The sequence below is a fragment of the Ranitomeya imitator genome, chromosome 4, assembly GCF_032444005.1.
Source record: "Ranitomeya imitator isolate aRanImi1 chromosome 4, aRanImi1.pri, whole genome shotgun sequence".
In the NCBI taxonomy this organism is placed as follows: Eukaryota; Metazoa; Chordata; class Amphibia; order Anura; family Dendrobatidae; genus Ranitomeya; species Ranitomeya imitator.
The window spans coordinates 203,403,291-203,418,619 of record NC_091285.1 but is presented as its reverse complement, the minus strand read 5'-3'; the positions used below and the strand labels follow the sequence as shown (position 1 = coordinate 203,418,619).

At 40.5% G+C, this 15,329-nt stretch overlaps 1 protein-coding gene across 3 annotated transcripts in view; it reads left to right on the top strand.

Annotated features, from left to right (window-relative positions):
• ANO4 (anoctamin 4) overlaps positions 1-15,329 on the top strand; it is a 412,900-nt gene that overhangs the window by 348,183 nt on the left and 49,388 nt on the right. For all 3 annotated transcript variants that reach the window (XM_069764298.1, XM_069764297.1, XM_069764299.1), the window contains 3 exons: positions 2,785-2,881; positions 9,035-9,095; positions 9,218-9,300. In XM_069764298.1, the coding sequence (XP_069620399.1) occupies positions 2,785-2,881; positions 9,035-9,095; positions 9,218-9,300 (241 nt within the window). The remainder of the gene's footprint in view (positions 1-2,784; positions 2,882-9,034; positions 9,096-9,217; positions 9,301-15,329) is intronic.

Sequence of the window (15,329 nt, the reverse complement as noted above, 5' to 3'; positions counted from 1 at the left end):
TTAGAAGAAATTGAATTGTAGGCCGCAGTATGGGAGGTGGGGTGAGAAAAAATAGGATTTGAGGACAAAGTTTATGGTGTGTGGAAGAATAAATAGGATTTGAGGACATAGTTTTGGGAGGCAGAAGAAATATGATTTGAGGACACATTTTGGGGATGAGGAAGGTATGGTGTGGACACAATATGGGGAGAGGGAAGCTGGAGAAATTTGTTGATACCGTATAAGGAGCAAGATGATAGATGGGGGCATGTATGAGGAAACAGTATGAGAAGGGCATGGATGCAGTCACATTATGGTGAGTGGGGGATGGGTGCAGACACGGTATGGTGAGTGGGGAATGGGTGCAGACATAGTATGAGGAGCAAGAAGAAGAATGTATAGGGAGGGAGGGTGATGGGAATGCATGCAAGCACAGTATGGTGAGTGGTGGATGGGTGTGGACACATTATAAGGAGCGAGGGGATGAATGTATGGGGAGCGAGGGTGATGGTATGGGTGCAGACACAGTATGGGGAGTTGGGGCATGTATCATAGGAGGGACAGTGTGTGGCTCATATAGTGAGAAGCAATTGTTTCTTCAAGGGCTCAGTGTAGGGCAGATATTTTTATTAAGGAGCATTATAATGATACTGCTATTTTTAATGGCATCGTGTGGGGATGTGCTGTAAGAGACCAGAGAAGTCTGCAGAGACAAGCTGTGGCTGTGAAAAGTAATCATGAAGTCAGGAAAAGATGAAGAAAGAATGACTAAAATCGAGCTTGTGATGAGTCTGCAGTCATTCTATGTTACTGCAGACTTCTGAATTCTCACAATGTGCACTGCACGCTTTCAGGATTCTCTGGTGTCAGCGATTTGCATATACATGGTCATGAGCCAACTAGACATATGTGGGCTCACTCAATGAAAATGAATTGAGCGAGGCTGGACATGTCTCGTTAGAATGTGAATAGAAGTATACAAATCGCATACTTTTTGTTATGGACTGACCTGGCTTGGAATAGTGGTATTGCAACCACTAGGGGAATCAGTGGCAGGTACCATAGTCAGGGATAGCCAGGGGTCAGTACACTGAGCAGCAATGTAGTTAAATGATCAGCAGGTTGCGTAGTCAGGAATAGCCATAGGTCAGTACACAGAGCAGCAATATAGTAGCCAGGAATAGCCAGGGGACAGTTCATTATAGCAGCAGTATAATCTTGGAATGAAGCACCAGGTGAAAGCAAAGCTTGACTAAAGGCTGGGAGTTTAATAATCTCGCAAGGCAGGAAGTGCAATGCCAAGTTTAAGTAGGTTCTTCAATCAGGGTGGAGCGAGTCAGTAACGACACAGCGTTGGGGCTGCACTGTGTGATCTCCCCACATCTTCTACATGGGTAAGGAACAAAACCTTGGGCCTATTTTTTTTGATGGATATGTTTCACTAATAAGATACTCTTAAATCAAGGATGAGTGATACGAGACATTTTTACTACTTGGTCTGAATGGGTTTTTGTTTCCCATATATATGGATTTATGCACATAGCACTTTACTATATACTTTTAGCAGTGGGAAGTCACACAGGTCTGGTACCGTTTGTGTTCCCTTGCTGAGCATGCTATAAAATTAGTGTATTTTTGATAGATCAAGTTACTGATTGTTAAATTGTACAAATAAAATTGACTATATTTTTATCACTTTTGGACTTGTACTCTTTTTTTTCTATGAGTTATAAGTATTCTCTCAGTTTCATGTATTAACTGAACACTGATTGAATTAGGGAGAGCAGCTTGTTGGCACATGACTGTAAGTGTGTAAATCGCGTATGTGCTTGGGATGGGGGGGGCGCCAAACTGAATTCTTGCACCAGGTGCTGAAAAACCTAGATACACCTCCGGAAGGAAGGGCAGCAGAGCTGAGTTTAGTTGTGTAATATTACAAAAGTTTCTATCAGCTATTCTCCACTCATAGCACTGTCACTTTTGCTGTGCTGCTTCCCTCCCACGCTGACTAACATGAGAGCCCAAAATTGTCAGTAGTATGTCTGTTGTGGTCAGGGCAACTTGTAATCCTTCTGCAGTGAAATCAAGATGTCATTACATCTCACACAGGAGTAGTCTGTGATGAGCTATTGTGAGGGATGTTATTTTTCCCCTGTGTGTTGCCTCCTGTTTATGATTAGTCAACTTCATACAGGGGGAAGAAGTACAAATTCCCAATGGAAACTCTCCGATTACACACACTTGGAACTAACGAAAATTAATTTATTAGGTACAAAATGCTTTGATTGCTAATATCTCTTAAACGGAGAGACAAAATAAAAAATACGAAAAAGAAAACAACAAAAAACCTTTTATTCTGCTCTGTAGACTCTATTACGATGTATGACCGGTCTTCATGAAACATTTGGTGAAAGGTTCTCTTTAAAGTACAGTGCATGTTTAAAATTGGCAAAACAATTCTTTTATCTTAGAATTTACAAGTAGTAATTTTTTAATATGTTCAGTTTCTCATCTGGGTAGTCACATTTTGCATTCTTCTCTCTTTACCTCTTAGAAGTAGAAGAGTGTTCTGCAGAATCACAGTGTTCTTCCTTTTTACATGACTTCACGTTGAATGAAGAGAAGTAGGACAATCATTATACACCAATTAGCTCATTTGACGTTATACTACAGGGATCACTTTGACAATGTTTTACAGTGTGACCTCAAATACTTACATGCAGAGGATTTTAAGGCCATAATTGCTTCAGTCCAGCTGGAGAAATAAGTCTCGGCCAATCTGTGTCTCCTTCTTCTGTTTTATAGCAAAGAAATCTGCCAAGCCGCAAATGTAACCATGTGTCCACTGTGCGATAAATACTGCCCCTATATGAGGTTATCAGACAGCTGCGTCTATGCCAAGGTAATCATATACCCTCTGGGAGAATAGCAATGCCGTTTGCCTGAAATCTAATCTGATCTCTAATCTTGTGAAGTAGACGTTAATCAATAATGTTATAGCAACAAGAAGCTAAAATAAATCTATAATATTATAAACAACTGTAATTTCAACCAAATTAGGAAAATAGTCAGGAAAAACAGAATCTCTCCTACAAAATATTATGAACAGCATATACGGTAGCTTTTCTCTGTAAATCATTCCTTCCTTCACCAACGGGGTCCATTGGAGAAGCAGCGCTGGAGCACTGGAGAATTTAAGCAGTAAGTAATCTTTATTGTTTTTATTTTACATTTTCAGTTCTTAGCCCAATTTTTAAAACACCCAGAAAACTAATTTAAGTGTTTGTTTTCTGATTTTTATTTTTTGCACTGATGTATCTGACTTAGGATGAAAACGACAAATCAGGCCTTTAACATCTTTTTTTTATAATCTCACAATGTCACATGTCACAACCTTGCAGCATTTATAAAGTACTTTCCCTCCTACTGAAGCCGTAGATTGCCCTTATTGCCCTTTCATTGTATCCATAAATTATGATGCCAACAAATGTTCCCCACGAACACGGTATGATATCCCCACAGTGAATCCCTCCACAGTACACGCAACATGCACACTATGATGACCCTACTGTACCCCACTTCAACTCCCCAGGCAAAGTATGGTGAACCTAACACAGTATGATCCCCCAGCTGTAACCCCCACACAGCCCTCCATGCAGTATATTGAGCCTACATACAGTATAATGGCCTCACAACTCATCACACTATGTAATGTGTTGTGAATTCCGCTCTTGGGCTCCCTCCGGTGGTTGTAAGTGGCACTTTTGTGAGTTCTGCTCTTGGGCTCCCTCCAGTGGTTTTAAGTGGTATGGCTGCTCCTTGGATTTAGCAGTCTGCAGCTGCTTCCACTGATTGTCTTTCTGCTCGGCTATTTTTGCCTGGCTCTTTCCTTCAGCCAGTGTCACTTGTCAATGGTTCCTGGTTGGATTCACATCTCTCTTGGATTTCCCTGATATCCTGACCAGTTCAGCAAAGTTAAGTCCTTGCTTTGCTCTTTTCTGTCCACATGTTGTGGACTTATTCGTTCTGTGCATTCTATGTTTTGTCCAGCTTGTTAGTATGGATTAATTCAGTTAAGCTGGAAGCTCTGGGAAGCAGATTTACCCTCCACACCTTTAGTCAGGTGTGGAGATTTTTGTAAACTCTGTGTGGATTTTTGTAGTTTTTAATACTGACCGCACAGTATTCTATCCTGTCCTATCTATCTAGCTAGACTGGCTTCCTGTGCTACATCCTGGTTTCATTCTGTGTATGTCTTTTCCCTCTCCACTCACAGTCATTACTTGTGGGGGGCTATCTATCCTTTGGGGATTTTCTCTGAGGCAAGATAGTTTTCCTGTTTCTATCTTTAGGGGTAGTTAGTTCTCAGGCTGTGACGAGGTGTCTAGAGAGTGACAGGAGCATCCCACGGCTACTTCTAGTGTTGTGTTGAGCTTAGGGACTGCGGTCAGTAGAGGTACCACCTCCTTCAGAGCTCGTCCCATGTTGCTCCTAAACCACCAGTTCATAACAGTAATGGCCCCAGCTAGCCCTCCAAACAGAATAATGGCCTCCACAAAGCCTTCCACACAGTATGATGGACCCCACACAACCCTTCACACTGTATAATTGCTTGCATACAATACAGTGCCCCCCACATAGCCCTCCATAAAGTACAAAGGCTACCACATAGCCCTCCAAATGTTATCATGGCCCCCACATAAACCTCCATATATTATAATAGCTCTCTTATAGTTCTCCATATAGTATAATGAGCCACATAGTCCTCCATATGCTGCACCCCATAATCCTCTATTTAGTATAATGCACTCCCCATAGTCCTCATATAGTATAATCCACTCCCCATCATCCTCCATATAGTGTAATGCACCATCATAGTCCTCCATATAGTCTAATACACTCCCCATAATACTCCATATAGTATAATGTCCTCAATACAAAATATTGCACCCTAGATAATCCTCCATATATTATTATGAACTTTCCATAGTCCTCCATGTAGTATACTTCACTCCATAGTCCTTCAGATAGTATACTACACCCCATAGCCCTTCATATAGTAGAATGTGCCCCATAGTCCTTCATATATTAGAATGCACTCCCCATAGTCCTTCATATAATATAATGCACCCAATAGTCTTCTTCATAGTATAATACACTCCCATAGTCCTCCATATAGTATAATGCACCCCATATTTCTCCATACAGTATAATGCACTCCTCATAGTCTTCCATATAATATAATGGGCCCCATAGTTTTCCATATTTTATACTTCACCTCATACTTCACCCCATAATCCTCCATATAGTATAATTCACCCAATCATTCTCCATATATTATAATACACTCCCCATAGTCCTCCATACAGTAGAATGTACACCTCATAGTCCTTCATATAATATAATGCACCCTATAGTCTTCCTTATAGTATAATACACTCCCCATAGTCCTCCATATAATATAATGCACCCCATATTTCTACATACAGTAAAATGCACTCCCCATAGTCCTCAATATAATTTAATGGGCCCCATAATCTTCCGTATTGAATACTTTACTCTATAATCCTCCATATAGTATACTTCAACCCATAATCCTCCATATAGTATAATGCACCCCCATAGTCTTCCATATAGTACAATGTACTCCCCATAGTCCTCTACATAGTAAGATGCACTCCCCATAGTACTCCATACAGTATAAAGCACTCCTCACAGTCCGAACAGTATAATGCACTCCCCATAGTCCTCTACGCAGTATTATGGTCACCACAATATACTCATTGATAAAAAAATCGCAATACTCACCTCTCCTACACATTCCGCCGCTGATCTATTCTTTATATTGAACCTTCTGAAGTGCCCTCACATCTCACATTTTGTCAAAGAGTTTGTCTGCAGTCACTCTGTGTGACTACAGACTTCTGGATTGTGATTGTGTGCGTTGCACACATTGTAACGACTCCCCTGTATTCCCTGTGCGAGTTGTAGGTCATATGTGACCATATGAATATGAATTGTCATGTGCCGGGTTCTCTCCAAAGAAAATAATTGAGAAAGACGGGATGAGACTAGGCATCACATTGAGAGACTGCAGAATTTTAATTTGAGCCTACACAACCACTTTGATCTTTACGGACTCTGTACAAGGCCAAATTTAGTGCAACTGGCATGAGCAGAGTTCTCATTAACGCCTGTAAAGGAATTATTTACGCCTTTAAGGATTATTTTACGTCTTAAGTCTCATGCATATTACTACGTGCGTAAGACTTGTGCTCAGAGGCAGGATGGGCTGGGGACAAGTTGTGCTCCCAGTCGGTAAAACAACAGCTTGAAATTTGGCAGTCGGAAATTTGAAACAAAAGGTCAACTTTCCCCTGTTGTCTAATACAATGTGTCAAGCATACCCCGGCTCGTATTAGTGGCCATTCTATCCCTATCATTGTTTGTTGGCTGATATATACAGTTCGTAAACAAGCAACTTGTATTTAGTAATTTGGTTCTCATTAAGGTGCGTTAATGCCAGAAATCATCTAAATGCACCATTATGTCCATATCAAAGCATTAGTCAGAGCAATTACTGGCTGGGGCAACAGTGATGTCCTTTCAAAAACACATGGTGAAGTCAAAGCTGAGGCACACTTTATAAAGTGACATAGATCCTATAATATTAATGTCGTTTACAAACCTCTGTCCTACAACATCATTCATGTCATTAATTAGGTGTGAATCCATGTCCAAACCACACATCACATACTCTTCCTTGGGTTAAAATAGTCCTCAAAAATGTTGAGGAGCAGTTTTACCCTGTTGTAAAAAAAAATGAGTATGATCTCTGTGCATAAGTTGCTAAAGAGCAGAACATTAGGATTGCTGTTGAGTATGCAAACCACCAGACAAAATGGAAGAATGGTCTTATCTTTAATTGATGAATCAACACCCAAGTGAATGTGAGAAAAATGGTTTCTACTTTTAAATGTTTTTTCCTCACAAACAAAATACATTTTAATTAACAGAACATGGAATATAAATAAGTTCCACAATTGAAGGTGTTTAAAAAAATGTTCCTGTGCTGAGATAATTATAACAGTGCCCCTGCTGTGTACCGTGTAATGGCCGTGTCTAACTGTACAGGGACATGGTCTAATCATACGACAGCTCCTGGGCAGGGGAGGACACAAAACAGAGTATACAGACATTACAGCATGGGATCGAAAATATTTCTTTTTGTGAGGTAAAACATTTTTCTGTCCATCTTCAAACAATGGTTTACCTCACAGAAAGAATCAGCTGTGATCTCATGCAGTAATGTCTGCATGATCTTTTGTTTACCCCTTGCCCAAGAGATGTGGAATGATCAGACCATGTTCCTGCACGGTCAGACACAGCCATTACACAGTACACAGCAGGGGCACATTTATAAGATTATCTCAGCACAGGAACATTTTTTTTAAACACATCCAATTGTGGAAATTATTATTATTCCACGGTTTAGTGATGAAAGTGTTGATTAAAATTAACTTTGGTCATAGAAAAATCCCTTTAAGCTTCAGTGCTTCAATCTATCCACATTGTCCTCTTTGTATGTAAGATTGACTCTGATTGTCTATTCCACCCTTTTGTAGTCTCAGTGATCGTACATGTCTGTATTCACTACAAGAGGAGACATCGCCACTTATTCTAGAAGCTTTGAGTAGAACTAATTTTAATTAGTGTCATATTCAGCAAATTTAGTAAGGCTAAGTTCTCACATGGAAATTGCATTCGTATGTTTGGTTTTTAGAAACGTACAAATGGAATTCATGCCCAAAACAAACCGATTTGTGAACTGATGCAGACGGAAACGGAGGCGTCCATTGATTACTATGTGGGTCATCTAGCTTTGGTTTGGTTTCTGTTTCCTGTCAGTTTCTTTCTAAAAAACTAATACCAAACAGAGCCACTAATCAATGGTGCTCCCCTGCCACGCTTTGCATGAGTTAACAAACAAATCCATTTTGGCCATGAATTTCATTTGTCTGCTCCTGAAACATAAAAGACAAACTGAAATCTCAAACGGACATTTGAACATAAAGCAATAATTAGTTTTCTCATGGAGCTTTATTAGTTAACAACTCCGCCAAACTCTTAATATTAAAATAAACTTATCAGGTTTGCAGACTGACCTCAAGTTCTACTATAGTGTTTTTGGTGCAGAATTCTTTAATCACATAAGGTGTTTTATGTGATTACTAACACTGCAGTGTGAAGAACAAGTACGGTATGTATTCTTATTATTGGAGGAAAAACCAGTCCCATGGAGGACCATCTTCTCTCCTCCGTACCAGTCCTGCCTCCATGGGTATGACTGAAAGCCTGCATTATGGTCATATGATAACAAGGAGTGTCAATCACAGCTAGAGATTGGGACAAAAAAAGCCTCACTGGACTAGTCCGGCCTCATTAGCTCATAAAGGAAAGTTTATTATTCAAACACTGCTGTATTAGCAATTACATAGACAACCTTATCAGATTGAATGGAATCTGTCAGTCGATTAATGCTGCCCAAGCCATGGGTAGCATGAACCAAAGCCTGACTGCATGTTTGCTTTTCTCTGAAGCGCTCCATTATTTCAGGGAATACATAGTTTGAAAAGCCGGCTGGGGACCATAAGCAGAGAGGACACTAACTAGACCCCGAAGTGGCTTCTTCGCACTGCTCTAGGAGATTGCCAGATCTCTCCCTATGTACACACATTAGAGAGACCTGTCCGTCCTGTAGAGCAGTGTGGGCTCATCAGACCATGCTTTGTCTGAAACACTGGACTGTTTCAGAGAGAAATATTCCTGCCTGCAATAATGTGGTCAGACTCTGATCTATTCTGCCCGTGGTTTCAGCAGGATGAATTCAATGACAGGTTCCCATACCGCTATAAAAGCAGTTGAGAATAGTAAAGGAACCTGACCGGTTCCCTTTAAATTGGAGTGTCGGATTCATAAAAATACAACACAGAAAAAATTATAGGCTTATGATCATGTGTGGATAAATATTGCTATCATTACTGTTCTATTTCAGGTTACCCATCTCTTTGACAATGGAGCAACTGTATTCTTTGCAGTTTTTATGGCAGTTTGGGGTAAGTACATTAGGAGAACACCAACTGAACTTTACAGTCCAAGGGAATTCATTATATTACAAAAAAGACCTTTGAAAATGTAATTGTAAAGTTCAATTTACAAATCTTTCCATTATTTTTAGCTACTGTTTTTCTGGAGTTTTGGAAACGAAGGCGAGCTGTGATTGCTTATGACTGGGATTTAATAGACTGGGAAGAAGAGGAGGTAAGAGTAAAACAGGGCACGTACCTATTTAATAAGTTTCAATAATCTATAATATAGTATAGGATCTGGTGCTGCATTAGTAATATGTAACACATAGAGTTCCGAGCAAAAGTTTTAGGCAAGTGTGGAAAAAATGTGCAATGTTAATAAGAATAGAAATCTTTAATAGTTTATATTTATCAATTAACAGAATGTAAAGTGAAAGAACAAAAGAGAAATCCACATCAAATTCATATTTGGTGTCACACTGAACACTCATTACCTGCAAAACAGCATCCATTATTGTAGATGCACTGGCACACAGGTTTTGAAGAAGTTTAGCAGGGAGGGGGTTCTAAACATCTTGGAGAACTAACCACAGATCTTCTGTGTATACAGGCTTGCATCAATCCTTCTGTCTCTTCATGCAATTAGAAACAGACTCCATGATGTTGAGATCAGAGCTCTGGTGGGGGCCATATCATCACTTTCCAGACTTCTTGTTCTACTTTACACAATGAAGATAGTAGCTAAGATATACGGTCAGATTCTTATTAGTGATGAGCGAGTATACTCGTTGCTCGGGTTTTCTCGAGCACGCTTGGGTGGTCTTCAAGTATTTGTTAGTGCTCGGAGATTTAGTTTTCATCACCTCGGCTGCATGATTTACGGTTGCTGGACAGCCTGAACACATGTGGGAATTCCCTAACAAACAGGCATTCCTCACATGTATTCAGGCTGTCTAGCAACCATAAATCATGCAGCTGAGGCGAGGTAAACTAAATCTCCGAGCACTAACAAATACTCGGAGACTACCCGAGCATGCTCAGGAAAACCCAAGCAACGAGTGTACTCGCTCATCACTAATTCTTATCCTTCAGGCAATACCATAATGAAAGCATGTGATTGGATCCAAATTTATTCTGCAGCAGACCAAAAAATGAAATAAGCAGGCCAAAAAATTTTCAGTGTGAAGAAAAACAAGGAGCCTTGGAATTGATGATATGGCCCCCACAGTGACCTGATCTCAACATCATCATGACTATGTGGGATAAAATGAAGAAAAAGAAGGATTTGTGCAATCCTACATCCACAGATCTGTAGTAAGTTCTCCAAGATGTTTGGAACAATCTCCTTACTGATTTCTTTAAAAAAAAACTGTGTGCAAGTGTACATAGAAGAATTGAAGCTTTGATGCTGTTTTGAAGGCAAATATTAAATTAGATACACCCAAAATGTTAAATCAGCACAAATGTCTAAGGCCGGCGTCACACATGCGAGTTTTACGGACGTAAGAGCGCAGAAACTACGTCCGTAAAACTCGCAAAAAATACGGCACAATTATTCTCTATGCCTCTGCTCCTATCTGCCGTATTTTACTGATCAGTATTATACGGCTTTCTACGGCCGTACAAAATCGCAGCATGCTGCGTTTGTCACCGTACTGCGCAAGAAATACGCCAATGAAAGTCTATGGAAGCGTGAAAAATACGGATTACACACGGACAAGCAGTGTGACTTGCGAGAAATACGCAGCGCTGTTAGAGAGAAAAGCCGGCAATTCAGTGCGGTGTACAGTAAAATCACACTGACAGCTTACAGTAGAATAGGTAGAATAAATGTGTACACATAGAATAGGTATATATATATATATGTCAGTGAGACACATATATGTATATATATTAATATTTATTCCAGCGCTATATAGCTTGAAAGCCGGTAATTCAATTACCGGCTTTTTCTTTCTCCTTCCTAAAACCCGACATGATTTGAGACATGGTTTACATACAGTAAACCATGTCTTCTCTCCATTTTTTTTGCAGATTCCACACTACTAATGTCAGTAGTGTGTATCTACAAAATTTGGCCGTTCTAGCTCTTAAAATAAAGGGTTAAATGGCGGAAAAAATTGGCGTGGGCTCCCGCGCAATTTTCTCCGCCAGAGTAGTAAAGCCAGTGACTGAGGGCAGATATTAATAGCCTGGAGAGGGTCCATGGTTATTGGCCCCCCCCGGCTAAAAATATCTGCCCCCAGCCACCCCAGAAAAGGCACATCTGGAAGATGCGCCTATTCTGGCACTTGGCCACTCTCTTCCCATTCCCGTGTAGCAGTGGGATATGGGGTAATGAAGGGTTAATGCCACCTTGCTATTGTAAGGTGACATTAAGCCTAATTAATAATGGAGAGGCGTCAATTATGACACCTATCCATTATTAATCCAATTGTAGTAAAGGGTTAAATAAAACACAAACACATTATTTAAAATTATTTTAATGAAATAAAAACAATGGTTGTTGGAGTATTTTATTGTACGCCCAATCCAGTCACTGAAGACCCTCGTTCTGTGAAAGAAAAAACATAATAAACCAACAATATACTTACCCTCCGCAGATCTGTAACGTCCAACGATGTAAATCCTTCTGAAGGGGTTAAAACATTTTGCAGCAAGGAGCTTTGCTAATGCAATGCTACTCCTCGCTGCAAAACCCCGGGGAATGAGTCTAAATATAGATCAATGAGCTATATTTAGCTTCATTTGCGGTGAGGCGCCCTCTGCTGGATGTTCATAGATCGTGGGAACTTTCCTAGAAAGCCTGGGAGCCTGGGAGCTTTCTAGGTAAGTTCCCACGATCTATGAACATCCAGCAGAGGGCGCCTCACCGCAAATGAAGCTAAATATAGCTCATTGATCTATATTTAGACTCATTCCCCGGGGTTTTGCAGCGAGGAGTAGCATTGCATTAGCAAAGCTCCTTGCTGCAAAATGTTTTAACCCCTTCAGAAGGATTTACATCGTTGGACGTTACAGATCTGCGGAGGGTAAGTATATTGTTGGTTTATTATGTTTTTTCTTTCACAGAACGAGGGTCTTCAGTGACTGGATTGGGCGTACAATAAAATACTCCAACAACCATTGTTTTTATTTCATTAAAATAATTTTAAATAATGTGTTTGTGTTTTATTTAACCCTTTACTACAATTGGATTAATAATGGATAGGTGTCATAATTGACGCCTCTCCATTATTAATTAGGCTTAATGTCACCTTACAATAGCAAGGTGGCATTAATCCTTCATTACCCCATATCCCACCGCTACACGGGAATGGGAAGAGAGTGGCCAAGTGCCAGAATAGGCGCATCTTCCAGATGTGCCTTTTCTGGGGTGGCTGGGGGCAGATATTTTTAGCCAGGGGGGGGGGCCAATAACCATGGACCCTCTCCAGGCTATTAATATCTGCCCTCAGTCACTGGCTTTACTACTCTGGCGGAGAAAATTGCGCGGGAGCCCACGCCAATTTTTTCCGCCATTTAACCCTTTATTTTAAGAGCTAGAACGGCCAAATTTTGCAGATACACTCTACTGACATTAGTAGTGTGGAATCTGCAAAAAAAATGGAGAGAAGACATGGTTTACTGTATGTAAACCATGTCTCAAATCATGTCGGGTTTTAGGAAGGAGAAAGAAAAAGCCGGTAATTGAATTACCGGCTTTCAAGCTGTATAGCGCTGGAAAAAATATTAATATATATACATATATGTGTCTACTGACATATATATATATATATATATATATATATATATAGACAGTATATATATATATTTTTTTTTCTTTTTGGGACACATGGATCATTTCTATAGCGGTATGTTGGTTTTGCAAGCCTGCGAGAAAACCACGCAGTACGGATGCCATACGGATTACATACGGAGGATGCCATGCGCAAAAAACGCTGACACACCCTGCCTACGGAGGAGCTACGGACCACTATTTTCGGGACATTTCAGCGTATTACTGCCGTAATATACGGACCGTATTGTTTTACGCTGTGTGTGACGCCGGCCTAAAAGGGGGTAAATCGTACCCCTGATGATGCCACATCCGTAGTGGCGATACGCATGGGGTCTCTCTCCGCTGTCTGTTTGGTTACCATCACCCAGCTTATCTCAACTTGCCTATGATTCTGTAGATACTTTATTTGCATCCTTGACAACCTTTTTTTTTTTTAATTTTAAACACCACTTCTTTAGGGAGGGAACCCTTTTATCCACACCAGAAGAGATTTTCATAACTACTTATTAGGCCGGCTTCACACTCAGCGTATGAAAATACGGTCCGTATATTACGGCCGTAATACGCTGAAATGTCCCGAAAATAGTGGTCCGTAGCTCCTCCGTAGGCAGGGTGTGTCAGCGTTTTTTGCGCATGGCATCCTCCGTATGTAATCCGTATGGCATCCGTACTGCGTGGTTTTCTCGCAGGCTTGCAAAACCAACATACCGCTATAGAAATGATCCATGTGTCCCAAAAAGAAAAAAAAATATATATATATACTGTCTATATATATATATATATATATATATATATATATATATATATATGTCATTAGACACATATATGTATATATATTAATATTTATTCCAGTGCTATACAGCTTGAAAGCCGGTAATTCAATTACCGGCTTTTTCTTTCTCCTTCTTAAAACCCGACATGATTTGAGACATGGTTTACATACAGTAAACCATGTCTTCTCTCCATTTTTTTTGCAGATTCCACACTACTAATGTCAGTAGTGTGTATCTGCAAAATTTGGCCGTTCTAGCTCTTAAAATAAAGGGTTAAATGGCGGAAAAAATTGGCGTGGGCTCCCGCTCAATTTTCTCCGCCAGAGTAGTAAAGCCAGTGACCGAGGGCAGATATTAATAGCCTGGAGAGGGTCCACGGTTATTGGCCCCCCCCTGGCTAAAAATATCTGCCCCCAGCCACCCCAGAAAAGGCACATCTGGAAGATGCGCCTATTCTGGCACTTGGCCACTCTCTTCCCATTCCCGTGTAGCGGTGGGATATGGGGTAATGAAGGGTTAATGCCACCTTGCTATTGTAAGGTGACATTAAGCCTAATTAATAACGGAGAGGCGTCAATTATGACACCTATCCATTATTAATCCAATTGTAGTAAAGGGTTAAATAAAACACAAACACATTATTTAAAACTATTTTAATGAAATAAAAACAATGGTTGTTGGAGTATTTTATTCTACGCCCAATCCAGTCACTGAAGACCCTCGTTCTGTGAAAGAAAAAACATAATAAACCAACAATATACTTACCCTCCGCAGATCTGTAACGTCCAACGATGTAAATCCTTCTGAAGGGGTTAAGACATTTTGCAGCAAGGAGCTTTGCTAATGCAGGCTGCTCCTCGCTGCAAAACCCCGGGGAATGAGTCTAAATATAGATCAATGAGCTATATTTAGCTTCATTTGCGGTGAGGCGCCCTCTGCTGGCTGTTTATAGATCGTGGGAACTTGCCTAGAAAGCCTGGGAGCTTTCTAGGAAATTTCCCACGATCTATGAACATCCAGCAGAGGGCGCCTCACCGCAAATGAAGCTAAATATAGCTCATTGATCTATATTTAGACTCATTCCCCGGGGTTTTGCAGCGAGGAGCAGCCTGCATTAGCAAAGCTCCTTGCTGCAAAATGTTTTAACCCCTTCAGAAGGATTTACATCGTTGGACGTTACAGATCTGCGGAGGGTAAGTATATTGTTGGTTTATTATGTTTTTTCTTTCACAGAACGAGGGTCTTCAGTGACTGGATTGGGCGTAGAATAAAATACTCCAATAACCATTGTTTTTATTTCATTAAAATAATTTTAAATAATGTGTTTGTGTTTTATTTAACCCTTTCATTCAATTGGATTAATAATGGATAGGTGTCATAATTGACGCCTCTCCATTATCAATTAGGCTTAATGTCACCTTACAATAGCAAGGTGGCATTAACCCTTCATTACCCCATATCCCACCGCTACACGGGAATGGGAAGAGAGTGGCCAAGTGCCAGAATAGGCGCATCTTCCAGATGTGCCTGTTCTGGGGTGGCTGGGGGCAGATATTTTTAGCCAGGGGGGGGCCAATAACCATGGACCCTCTCCAGGCTATTAATATCTGCCCTCAGTCACTGGCTTTACTACTCTGGCGGAAAAAATTGCGCGGGAGCCCACGCCAATTTTTTACGCCATTTAAACCTTTATTTTAAGAGCTAGAA